We start from the raw sequence: 13,545 nt of genomic DNA, 5'->3' as shown, positions 1-13,545 counted from the left end.
TATCCTTCAACAGGGGGGGCTCAATGTTTTCATGGAACGACTGAATGGGAAGGACCCCACAATTACTAGCTACTTCATTAAGAACTGGAAAAATGAAAAAGTTCTGATTGGATCACATATGATGAATGTAGACAAAGATGTTATCGCTGAGGCCATGGGGATAACTACCGAGGGTATGAAATTTTACAGGGACAGAGGGATATCAGATAAGGTTGCAGACAAGTTTCCTATTACGGATGGTGAGAGAAGAAAGATGATCAAAATTGACAACTCCTACCACTCCCCGAAGAGAATTTGCAGGCCATGGAGGTTTGTCTTATTTGCCTCCTATTGAATATATTACCTTAGATGGTAGGTTTACCAGGGCTTATGGGCATCATTTAGTCCTTCTTAACCATTTTCGTCATGGTGAAAGGGTTAGCCTTCCCTATTACCTGGCCTGTTCAATGGATCATACTATAAAGGAGATCCAAAAGGACCCTAAAGGCGATCATGCCCTCCACTAGGGGCTCATGGTCCTGGTTTACAAAATGCTAAAGGGGAAGTGCATTGAAAAGCCTATTAAAGGCAAAAATGTCAGAGATGAGACTACGGAAAGTAAGGATAGTGGTTTCAACTTTGATTCTGAAACCGAGGGAGAGTCGAAAGAAACTAGCAAAAAAGGGAGGATTAGGGCTAAGAAGATGAGGATTATTGTGGAATCTGAAATGTCGGACTTTGAAACTGATTCCCTTGAGGAAAAACCTGTTAAAAAGAGGAAAGGGAAAGCCTCTGGAAAGAAGGCTCAGAAAAAGAACACTAAAAAGGGTAGCAATTCTGATCTCAATTATGTTCTGGTTGAGTCTGAGGAGGAGGATGATGGTAATAAGAGGATTGATAGTCAGGACAAAGAAGGGGAGGGTAACCCAGTTAAGGATAATTTGAAAGCTGTGGAGACCGTGAATAACAATGGACTGCATAACAAGGAAAAAGGGGGTCAAAGTGATAGTGGTGACAAAGATACCATTAAGGCCTTCTGTGAGACCATCACTACTCTGGTGAAGGATATTAATAGCTTGAAAACAGATACACAGGCCATAGCAAAAATTACAACTGGTGACAAACCCTTGGCGGAGCATGTTAAAGAGTTAGTGGTCCTTTTGCATAATGCGCAAACTATTGAATGTATGGTTGGAAAAATCTTAGCCACGGAGAAAAAGGTCAATGAGATGGGAGATAGAAAGGAAATGGACAACAAACTGAAAGATTTTGGCAGCAGAATAGACAAGCTGGAGCACAATGTCAAGCAGATTGCTGATCAAAATTTCCAAATTCTTAAATCTTCAGTGGACAACATGAACATCTTCATCAACAGGTACGAGAACAATGCAAAGAAGGAAGGTGATAAAGAGCCGGTGAACAAGAAGGGTAATGAAATGAGGACCAGAGCCAACACAAAGAATAAGGTCGACATCGAAGTTCGTGAACTGGAGGATATGAAGACCTCGACAAACAACATGAAACAAATGGTTGTTCATGCTGAGGAGATCCTAATAGTATTTAGTTCCAGTTGATGTCCTTGGTTCTGTCTATTTGCTGTCTTTTGTTTTCCTATTGCTGTCTGTTCTGAGTTTTATGTAATTAGGTTATGATGTTTTTAGTTGGGCCCATCTGGTGGGTTCATTTTGACTTTTTGAAGTGATCAGGAACTTTTTTATGCTTTTTTGTTCTCCTGGCTTGTAAAAGGTTCGGGTACCTTTCAAATACCTATTTTTACTTAATCAAAACATAGGATGAGGAAGACCACCCCTCACCAACAATCGTAAAAGGTTCTGGTACCTTTCAAATACCTGTTTTTACTTAATCAAAACATAGGATGAGGAGGACCACCCCTCACCAACAATCGTACGTCTCAAGGCCACCTTACAGCGAAGCATGAACTGTAATGTAATGAAGTTAGCACCAAATCTGGTGATTCCACGACAAGCTAACTCCCTCTGCTCTGTGTATTGCCTCATAAGAGCTAACACCCATGAATGATTATATATAAATTTGAAAATATTTTTTTCCCTTTCTACACATCTCTTAACCCATGGGAGTTTTCCAATATCCTCGAACATGAGGTCAATGCAATGGGCGACACATGGAATCCAAACTATAGAAGGGTGCCTCCATCAGAATTTTACCTACAACAACATAACTTGTCGCATTGTCGGTGACTACCTGCACCACGCTCTCCTCACCCACCTCATGGATCACCTCCTCTATTTTCTCACATAGGAATGCGACATTTTTGCAATGTGTGGAGGCATCAATGAACTTGATGAAAATAGTGCCCCCTGAAATAAAAAATAAAGCAAGATCAATGATCATTCAATAAATCATTAAATAAAAGATAAAAAATTAATGACTAAATGAAATTTAAATTAATCAATCACCTACAGAAGAAACGAGAAAATTAAGGAGAGTTTTATTTCTCCTATCCGTCCAACCATCAGTCATGATGGTGTAACTTGTCCTCCATATTTGGTGTTGATCCTCTAATTCCCTCTTCACATCACACACTAAATCAGTCAAAATCGGTCCCCTTAAATCGGATTTAGAAGGGGCTTTGAACACCACCCTACATATGGTAAGGGCATCAACCATTTCCTGCCAATAAGGAGACTTGTCACAAATAAATTAAATGAGATAAGTTAAGTATGTACTATGTAGTTGTACGACAAAAAATCAAACAAAGAATCAAACTATAAATATTAAAACAATCAAACAAAAAATATTCACCTGGTTGCAAAGAATGGAACATTACAGTAGACCCAAAACTTGCCAACTGCCATTTTAGCGACATCATGGACCTCCTTGTTCCAACCCATGCCCTCAAGTGACTGTTGGGACCCAGAAGTAGTGTGAGGCTCAAAAGAGAAATCCAACCTAGATTTGCGAATTCTAGGACCAATGCTAACACTCCCACTACCACTAGCAGTGTTAGGAACATAAGCAAAAGCACTAGCAGAAGCGCTAGCACTGTGACTGTGAGTGGGAGGATATGGAGGCATGGAAGAAAGCCCTCCAACACAACCTAAACCAATGGCCGCGAAATCATCCTTTTGCTTCTTTGCCATTTCTTTTTTTTGTTCAAGTGCTTCAACTGCCACATAGCACTCACGTGTACCCTCAGTAGTTGCTCCAGGGCATGGATCGACATCATGGCCATGTATGCCAACAATATGGTATGTCAATCTATATATGCCTCCATGGAATATTGTTTTGCAAAATTTACACTTTGCCTGCCCTTTTTTTTGCCTAGGAAAATCTTCATGAAATTTCCAAGTGAGGTCCTTTTTAAGTGGGGGTCTAGAACCAAACATTGTATGATAGTTTTGTGAAAATTGAGGCAAATAAGAAAGTCAAGGTTGCTGGGTTGTAATAAGATTATAAGACATTATTATAGATACAAAAAAAAATTAATATTTGAAAATTTGTGCATTCATTGTACATTTTTTTCAAAAAACCTAAGGTAGGGTTTGTAAATTTTTATTTTTTTTTAAAAAATAGGGTTTGATCAAAATTTCAAACCCTACTTTTTTTAAAAAAGAAATTTACAAACCCTATATACATTAGATTTTGGAAGAAAATGTTAAACTTTCAAATGAAATGAATAGAGAATGAAATTTTTGCTTACAAGAAACGAAAAAAACTCAAAAAATAATCTTACCTCTTACAACAAGTTTGAAATAAGCTGCAAACTCTTCCCTTCCAACTCTTGATGCACCAAATCAAAGTATAATGCAACCCCAATGTGATGAATGGATGAAATCTTGAGCTTCCTCCTTGTTGGTGTTTCTTCAATCAACCCTTGTTTTTCTTCACAACTCACTTTTATCCTCCTATTTTTCCAAATGAATGAAATGAAGTCCACTTTTAGGGGCATAGCAAAATATAACCAAAAAACTAATCATATAAAAATGTTTTAAAACATGTTTTTATTTGTCCCTAACTTTTCCTTACGCCAGCAGAGTTTGGGCATTGAGACTCGCCCAAACTCGATGAGTCCTGGCAAGTTTGAAGGGAGGCGATTTTTGGCGAGTTTTGGGCCTGGACTCGACTGAGTCCGAGTCCGAGCCTACCAAACTCAGCAACCACCACTCGGCTCAAGAATCGCCCAAACTCGACGATTTTGGGCGATTACTGTTTCTCTAGTTGAACTAATGTTATGCAAAGATCTCTTATTACCATTCTAGTGACCTCTTCTTTATAATAACAATGGTGAGTAAATCATGACACTACAAGGAAAGTGAATAATTGTACATCATTGATGAGTTTTTCCCAGAAGAGTATAGTAGCTATCATTATCATTACTATCATATAAGTAATAATGATTGTGCAAGGATTATAATAGAGGATAAGAATTATGAATTTTTTTATAACACCTAATGCCCTAAGTTTTCCAACAAGAGACGTCAATTTCTGGTCAGGTGACTTCAGAGATGGTAGCCCAAAGAACCTTGTGCATTGAGATGATTATAGAGATGTCTCTGGTCTTTGAGATGTCTTAGGGGGCATGAGACGGGTCTCTTGGTAACTATGATTAAAACAACATAAAATTTTGGCAAATTGGTAAAAAGAAAGATTAAAAAACATAGGTTGAATGAATATCCTAAAACATGCTAGAGCTGCAGATGCTAAATCAAGTGTCAAACATAATTTAATAATTGCAAGATATGAAATTTTCAACATTATCGACTACAAGAAGAAATTCTTAGTTACAATGTGAAAAAACAAAAATCAATACTCCAAGCTAAAACACATAAACATGGAAAAGCTCATTTTTCTACAAACAATTTTCAACATTATTCAATAAGTGTGCACACATATATAGTTTTAAAACGCAGGTGATCTCATACCAAATCAACATCATTGTAATCAAAACAAAATCATTCTAGCGGCCAAAGTGGTAAATTTTTAAGATCACTATTTTTACTCATTGTCATTTTATCACAAGAGAATATATTATATCTCATTACACATTATAAAGAATGCAAGTGCTCAACAAATATGGAACCAAATTCTCAAAACAAAACGATCAAATCATCAAGAAAAATAGAAGGCTCCTCTTATGGTAATGCATTCTCAATTCTATTTACCATATAATTACTCTTGTTGAGACAATTTTCCTATGCCATCGATTGGTATAGGAACTCAAATTCAAGATGCTATGCAAGAGTTAAACGGCACTTACCCCTACTATGGATTAATCCTCAACACAAACTATCGAGGCTTCTTATTAGACTTGAGGAACAACAAAATAATAGCTGTTCAATCAATGGGAAAGTGGGCACATACAACATGTAAATGTTGTAAACTTTATACGCCTTTCATCAGGGGATGTGTGTGCATGCTGACATCTAATTGTTTCAAATTGTGGTAAGTTGATACCATAACAAACACAATTGAGAATCATAATTCGATAACTTTGTGCATCTATTCCATCAGATCTCAAGAACTAACATAAAGAGAGTGTAGCTTTATATATTCGAAACACAATTAGAAACTAAATCTCAAATATTTTCATCCATTGTATATTGAATACATTCAAAACATTGCTTTAAAGAACATCTGTTCGTTGCCCATCACAAAATCCCCAAGGGGAGATGGAAGTTATTTGACCAAGAATAATGGCAAAGTAATTGAATATTTTATTTTCTGCTCAAAAGACAAATATGAAACTATGTTATGATGCCAAAATTGCCAGATCCATTCAGTACATAATATTGATATAATAGGCCTGTCATAGTAAATTTGTTGACATTGCTTCTGATAGTGCAAATTTTGCACAAATCTGTATTCCTCACTGAGGCACTCAATGAGAGGATGACTTTGGAAACTGTACTGAAAAATATTGCAGAAAATAAAAAGACGTGAACAACCTATATGCTTTTTCCAGGATCCTGCAATATCAATGAGAAAAGTGTATAAGTTAACTAAAGCAGACACAATTTTAGACATAAAAATCTAGTGATATCAGAATTAAAACGAAGATTAATTGATACAAGGCTGCCAAACAAGATACCTCTCCTGTTGATTGATCTCTTATGAATGAAGCCCCAGTGGTTGTATCATTAGCACCTTTCACAACACCTTGCTGCTTACGCTCTGCCTGAAGTGAGCGGCACAGGGACTCAAGCTTTTCTTTTTGATTCTTTGTTTTCTCAAGTTGTTTCTTCAGCTTTGCTCTCTTTTACAAAAAAAGAAAAGACTAGGTACTAAGTACAACATCTCAATTAATGCAAACATACAATTATTTCAATAAATGCATAAAAAAGTTCTCCTGTATGTAACAAAATAGTGTTCAAATACTGAATCTACTCACCTCATCTACGAGTTCTATAAGGGAAATATCTGAATTTTCACATTTACTCTTCAGGAAGTTATTCTCTTTGTTAAGGTCCTTGATTGTTTTTGCCATCTGCATGCACCTTATCATGATTCACATCAGTATTGAGAACATGAAAACGTTTCATAAAATGAAAATTGCAAACAAAGAAAATTCCAACTGCTTGGATCAAGATCACCACAGTTGCCTAGCTTTTTCTACTACCAAAATTTCATTTTTGAGAAAATGGGAAAACTACCTGATTAAGCCGGTTGGAAGAATCACTACCAATCTTCATTTTCTCAAAAATGAAATTATATCTCTTCGTTGACTGCCTAAATATAAATGATAAAACATTTTCAACATATGAATAAATTCAAAACGTCAAAGCAATAGGTATACCTTTTCCATCTCCTTTTTGAATGATTCAAAAACTTCATTGCTCTTTGTTAGTGTATCCTGCAAAGACAGAAGGATTTCAATTAAGATACTTGTAATTACTAGACTCCTCACACCCTTAACAGGTAATCGGTCTAAACTGATGTCAAGAAAATGTGCTTCCCTGTTTCATAAAATGTGTACTAGAACATGAATGGTCTCATGCTCAGAAATGATTCAACTTAGGATTATTTATGATGAAGTAAATAAAATAGGTGACAGGATGTACTAGAGAGACATCCAAACTTATGCATTCAATTGATAGATATTTCCAAGTTTTGACAAAACTGTTTAAAGTTTAAGCACATTGAAAATCATCATATTGCAAAATTTGATAAGAAATGGTCAAGGATTTCTAAAACAAGCCTCTTTCCACTTAAAAATTCCAAGAGTGAAAGACACATAGAAAATGAAGACTGTGTTATCAATGAAGCCTGCACCCTCACAAAACCTGTTAACTTCAGTAATCTATTGACACATGGGAACACTTCAAGGTTGTGGGTGACCTAGAATTGAAGTGGACCTCCAGAACAAGCTGGTTCTTTCTAACTGGTATTCACCTAAACCTAATGATTTTGCTGAGAAAAGAGAAGGAGAACATAAAATGAACCTATCTAACAGGTGATACACCAAAATGAATACCTGAAAATCTGGACAAACTGATTAACACACAAAATAACCAGTAATAAAAGGAACCCTTGCACAACTCAAAAAATTCATAACCTCTGCATTAACACTTCATAAGAAGGCTGTAAAAATAAGAATCTCAGCAAGAGAAAAGATGTTTTCTCACAAACTGAGGTTACTCTTATAACTAGCACAACCTATGACCTACAAATAATTAGAAAAACTCTTGCATAAAGGTGCTGACAGCAACACAATCACAAGTATAAAAGACATCACTTGAGACTACATTAACACTAAACACACTAAAACAAGAAATCTGAGAAGGTAAAATATGTATTACTGCCAAAAGGTGTTACAAAGCTGTCAAAACTCTTTAAAACTGAGTTACAAACTTTTTCCTTCTGCAAAAGAACTCAGAAAGATTACAATATGCACAAAGCAAAAAGTCAGAACCCCTGAAAAAGTGAAGTCCTCCAGTATATATGCTTTCCAAAAAGCAGATAATGAATAAAATAATCCACCTCCTTTGGGCGAGCAGAACCAAAAAACCCCCTTTTGAAGACCTAAAACAAGTCTGAAAGGAAAAAAACCTGGGCCTAAAGTCAAGCCCCTCCACTGTCTTGCCATAAAAGCTCCTAAACACACCATAAATGGCCCCAAAATATCACCTGATAGGCCTGCAAGCCTTCATTAATGTAAAAAATATCTTTGACCTCTCAATTAAATAAAAATAAAAATCTCATAAAGTGATTTGAAATTTATCACTTAATCCAACATTTGTTTTGTTTTATGTTTACACTTAGATCAAAATATTAATAAATGTAATAATAATAAAAATATTTAATAAAGTGATCAATCATTATCACTTTAAGAAACATTTTATTACTCCATTTATTACTATTGTAACTTTAAATATAAATATGAAATAAAATAAATTATTGATTAAGTGATAAATTTCAAATCTATTTAATTAATAAGTATTATTATTTTATCTTTATAACACCCATGCCTAAAATCTTCATAAAAGACATTTATTAAGTGATTTATTAATATCACTTAATAATATTTTTCATTACAAATCACTTAATAAAGATATACAAGGGGAATGCATAAAGAAAATCGACCCTTAGGCATTTCACGAGGGAATAGGTTGAGAGAGAAAATAAAATGAAAATAAAAGAAAAGATGCCAATGTATTCTGATAGGAATATTTTAGGGGAAACAAACCCTAAAATCATTCATTTTCTCTTCATTGACATCTTTTTATTTTGCACCTTCTGCTTGACGTCACAATGAGGAAAAATCACAAGGGTTTGAAGAAAAAATGAAGGCGTTGAGCATAGGGAAGGGTGCATTCTTGTTGCTTCTATGTGTTGGGTGCCATCATGAAACATTTCGCAGGGTTTTGGAAACCCTTTATCTGACCTAAAAACGCTATACTCTTGCCGCCACGAGCTAGGGTTCGAAGCTGCAAAATCTGAGTATTTGCCACGAGATTCTTTGCATACACTGCAAAGTAAGTTGTAAAATTGGAACTCCGACCTCCACTTTTTTATTAGAAGGAGATTTTGGGCCATTCTGGGTTACGGCCTTGACCGATTTTTATGCATATTTTTTGATTCTGTGTGTGCTGGCCGTGATTTTTTACGCACTGGGCGCAATTTTCTGGTCGCCATGTTGCTGATTTTTTCTGCCTCATATGAGTCGCCTCAGATGCATATATCTGGTGCATTTTGTTTTGTAGCATAGTCTGTGCACAATCAAGAGGAGCTTCTCTTTAAGCATTCCTTGTATCTACATTAGCTCCGGCATTCATTAGAATAAAACTGATTTCTGCATGATTAAGAACTGTAGTCAAATGCAACAGAGACATTCCCTACTTGTCATAATAGTTAGCATCCAGACGCTGCAATAGAAACTCCTTTACAGCAGATACATCGCCATTCTTGATAGCCTCCTGCAAACCCTCTCCACTGGTTTTTCCATTGATCATAAATATCATGCCATGGATAACTGCAATATGAATACCAGCTGTTCGGATTATTTCATATTCACTAGGTGTCATTTGTGTACATAATTGTCGAGATATCTTGAGCTACAGGTGGTGACAGATCTGTAGGATTTTCCCCTCATAATTTTAAAAACTCCTCGCAGGACTATGCAGTGATTTCCAAATTCAGCGCTTTTTGCACCTGCTCACTAGTAAATGTTGTGAAGGAAAACAGAGTTCAGGAAACTTTATATTTTGAACAAATATAATGCTAATTTCAGCGTGGCCTAAGATGTACCCAACAACAGCTTCTATTAGTGTATCACAGGGACGAACACATAAAATATTGTGACCACAACAAGCCTCCATTGCTATTACACATTGCCACATTGATCTTAGGTATTCTCATGCATACCTTATGACTTGTCTTTGACTCATATGTTTGTGTGAGCTATCATCTTTGATTACTGTTTTCGGACTGTGGACAACTCCTATAACCCTTGTATCTCTTGTGGACATTGGACATGTTCATTGTTACAACATTCTCTTGTTGATGTTTGGTAGACTATTACAGCTTCATTACTGTCGTGTGACTGTATTTTCATTGTTAAAGGTTGCTGCCCATACCTTTTGACTGCATCATTAGATTAACTACATTTAGTATTCAATAAGTTGTCTTGGTGGTTGAACTATCATTGGCCTTTTTCAAACACAGTGATAGACGTGCATCTCTAAATGACACTCTTAGTTGTGTGTGATCATGTCTTCATCTGATATGAACTATCGTATGATTGCCTTGTCATTTGTTGAGCAATCCTCTATAATCACTGTATCTCTGTAAGACATCTGCACCTATCTATAACAGAATGCTGGGCTCAACCCTTGTGGGAGCCACATTTTAACCCACATGCTGAAAACTAATGAACATGATTACACTTGCAGAATTGATGACTAAATAATGAACCTGTCCTGTAGTTGCACATGGAGCAAACAAGTTAGAAATAAGATGCATTTGATTTCTTTTCTGATTTGATACTTGCTTCCTTTCTTTCTTCTTCCATGATGCTGATTATATGCACCTAATGCATGTAGGAACTACATATACATGCATGTGTTAGTATACATGTTAGGAATGTAATCAGCCATTGCTTAGAACAAAATGTTCTAACCCATTGTACTTTATTATTAATGCAGATACTAAAAGACGGACGTAGACAAGAACGAAGCAGCAATACAAAGGCAACATCAAGGCTACTCCAACCGTACCAGTCATTCAGGCAATGACTGGTTCCACTCTCAACATGCTCTCTTTTCTTTTATACTCATGCATACATGTTTATGTATTTCCTTCTTGCACCAATTGGGTATAGCTAGTTTCACGGCTCTTTGTGTGAGACACGTGTTTGAATAACAATAAAAAAATTTCCTTTTCAAAGGAGATGTTTCTCTATTTTAATGCAAAATTTTTAGTTCACTCTTTCTTAGCGCACTTGGAATGCAATATAGCAGAAGCAATAAGTATCTTTGTTCCATTTTGTAAAACAAGCATAACTTAACCTATTTTTCAGCCATAAGCGAAAAATAGGTAACATTTTTGGCAACATCTACTATATGTTTGCCTGTTAAACATCTTGACCAGCTACCTTAGACTATTCATTGGGTACAGAGTCACTGAAATTTTTGAAAACTGAAAAACATATTCACAGCACTGCAAAAACTCTCCTTTTTCCTCTCATAATCTGTCCTAACCTGTTGAGTATAGGTGTATGGTTTATGGCAGTGAGCTTGACACCTTACTGTCATGAATCCTACATGTGTAATTGATAGATTAGGGCAAGGCAACAACAAAGTACCTCCTCTGAAACACACCTTAGAAGACTGTTGAGAGTTGTTAGTGTTTTGTGATGCAAACATGCATGATGTGTGATAGTGACTTTATGATTCACTCTTTCATATGATGGGTGCCTACTTTACAGAACCGTAGCACCTTACATCAGTTTTAACCTTCGCAAAACCAAAAACAACTAACAACTAAATGCACACGAAGCACTTAGGTAAAACAAAAACAGCAACTAATCTATTGCGGCAGCACTCATAGCACCAAAAACCTACTCTAGTATATACAGGTCGTTGATCATACCTCAAAAGCAATGCTTGAGGTGAATCCCATTGACTGGGATTGGCTCTATATTGCCATCCATCTTGGAGAGCTGAAAAGTGTTGTGTTGTTTACATTCAGAAATGATGTAAGGCCCGCTCTAGAATGCATCGAATTTGGAATGCTTTCCAGGCCTGCTTTTAAGAGTGTCCCATTTCAGCACTGTCTCCTTCCTGGAAATTTCTTGGAGACGCTATTTCGTCAAAAGACCTCTTCATCTAAGCTTGATGTTGTTCTATCTTCGTCATAGCATCATTCCTAGTTTCTTCTAGCTCAAATGACTTAGGTAATCTCACCGTCAAAGGGCCTTCCTCCAATGTGTCCAACTAATTGGCTAAATCAAGTGCTGGAAACTCAAAAGACATAGGAAGTCTTGCTTCCCTACCGTACACCAACATGAAAGGTGACTGTCGTGTGGACCTTTTCGGAGTGATCCTATCAGCCCATAAGGCTGATTTCAACTGAGTATGTTAGATCCTTTGGTTACCTTCCATGGTCTTTTTGATGATCCTGATCAAATTCTTACTTGTAGACTCTGCTTGGCCATTGCCTTGTGGATAGTAGTTGGAAGATGTATTTAGGTAGACCCCCTTCTTAACAGCCCAATCAGATATTTTGAAACTAACAAAAGTAAGGCCATTGTCTGAAATGATGGACTCAGGAACCCCAAATCTGGCAACTAGATCTTCATAAAAATTTAGAACAACAGACTCAGTGGCCTCCTTGAGTGCCACTGCTTCAGTCCATTTGGTGAAATAGTTTGTGGTTGTAAGTACCCACTTATGGCTAGCACTGGATGAAGGGTTTATTACCCCAATAAAATCCAAACCCCACTTCATAAAAGGTTGTTCAACCTGGATTGGTTGCAAAGGTAAAGCTGCCAACCTCTCTTTGCCAGCAAACAGGGCACATTCTTTGCACTTCCTAAACCATACATGCGCATCTCTAAATAACGTGGGCCAATAATAGCCACCCTTCATCACCTTAAGAGTTATTGCTCTTGGTGAAAAATGGCCTCCAACTAATCCCTCATGAAAATCACGCAGCACTTTCTCTACTTGGTCAGGCCCAATACACCTCAACAATACACCATTAAAATCTTTTCGGAACAGGACAACATTAAGAAGTGCATAAGGTATGGACTGCAGTCTAAAATACCTTCTTTTAGCTTTGTCCAAAACCTTAGGACACTCACCAGTTTGTAGAAAATGAACCATTTCCTGCACCCAATCAACAGTAGGAGCTAAAACATCCGCTTGCTCGTCATCTTGCAGTGTTAGAACAACTTCTTGTTCATGCTTTGGTGTGCTAGAAACGCCATCAACAAGTTGTTCGCACAAACCTTTGCCCCTAACCAGTTTGGTAACCTGAATCTTGATGTCATATTCCATTACCTTGGTTACCCAGCCAACTCTTTTACCATTGAGATCCTTGCTCAACAAAAACTCTTTTACGCTCAGATGAACAACCATCAAATTAATCCTATTGTTAGACAACATGTGCTTAAATTTCTTTAAACTCCTTATAACAGCAAGCACATGTTTCTCAACAAAAGTGTACTTTGGCTCATAATCTTTTAAGGTTTGGTTGAAAAAGGCCAAAGGCTGCTCTGAACCCTCATCATTCTGTTGAACTAGCATAGCAGAAACAGAATCAATATTATCATAGGCATACAAAGTGAAGTCCTTAGAGAAATCGGGATACAGAAGCGTAGGAGCAGCAGCCAATGCTTCTTTAATCAGCTCAAAGCTCCTCTTGCCCTCCTTAGTCCAGCTATAAGACATATTCTTCTTCAACATAGCAGTTAGAGGATTTAACAAATCTGCAATATCATGGATAAATCTCCTAACAAAATTAATCCTTCTGATGAAACTTTGCAGACCTTTCTTGTGTGCTGGTAAAGGAAGGGCCAAAACGACACTTATTCTCTCAGGATCAATAGTAATACCGTGTTTGGAGACTACGTAGCCAAACAATCTG

General features: G+C 36.7%; 1 protein-coding gene across 1 annotated transcript in view; it reads right to left on the bottom strand.

The window, feature by feature from the left end:
• Positions 1-5,531: 5,531 nt before the first annotated feature.
• LOC131076485 (uncharacterized) overlaps positions 5,532-13,545 on the bottom strand; it is a 265,484-nt gene continuing 257,470 nt past the window's right edge. The window contains exons 10-13 of the mRNA XM_058013697.2: positions 6,755-6,811; positions 6,350-6,445; positions 6,050-6,214; positions 5,532-5,927 (exon numbers count right to left, since the gene is read on the bottom strand). Of these exons, the coding sequence (XP_057869680.2) occupies positions 5,907-5,927; positions 6,050-6,214; positions 6,350-6,445; positions 6,755-6,811 (339 nt within the window). The 3' untranslated portion in view covers positions 5,532-5,906. The remainder of the gene's footprint in view (positions 5,928-6,049; positions 6,215-6,349; positions 6,446-6,754; positions 6,812-13,545) is intronic.

The sequence above is a fragment of the Cryptomeria japonica genome, chromosome 5 (assembly GCF_030272615.1).
Source record: "Cryptomeria japonica chromosome 5, Sugi_1.0, whole genome shotgun sequence".
Classification (NCBI taxonomy): domain Eukaryota; kingdom Viridiplantae; phylum Streptophyta; class Pinopsida; order Cupressales; family Cupressaceae; genus Cryptomeria; species Cryptomeria japonica.
The sequence above is the reverse complement of the archived record's forward strand: the minus strand, read 5'-3'. Positions and strand labels throughout refer to the sequence as shown.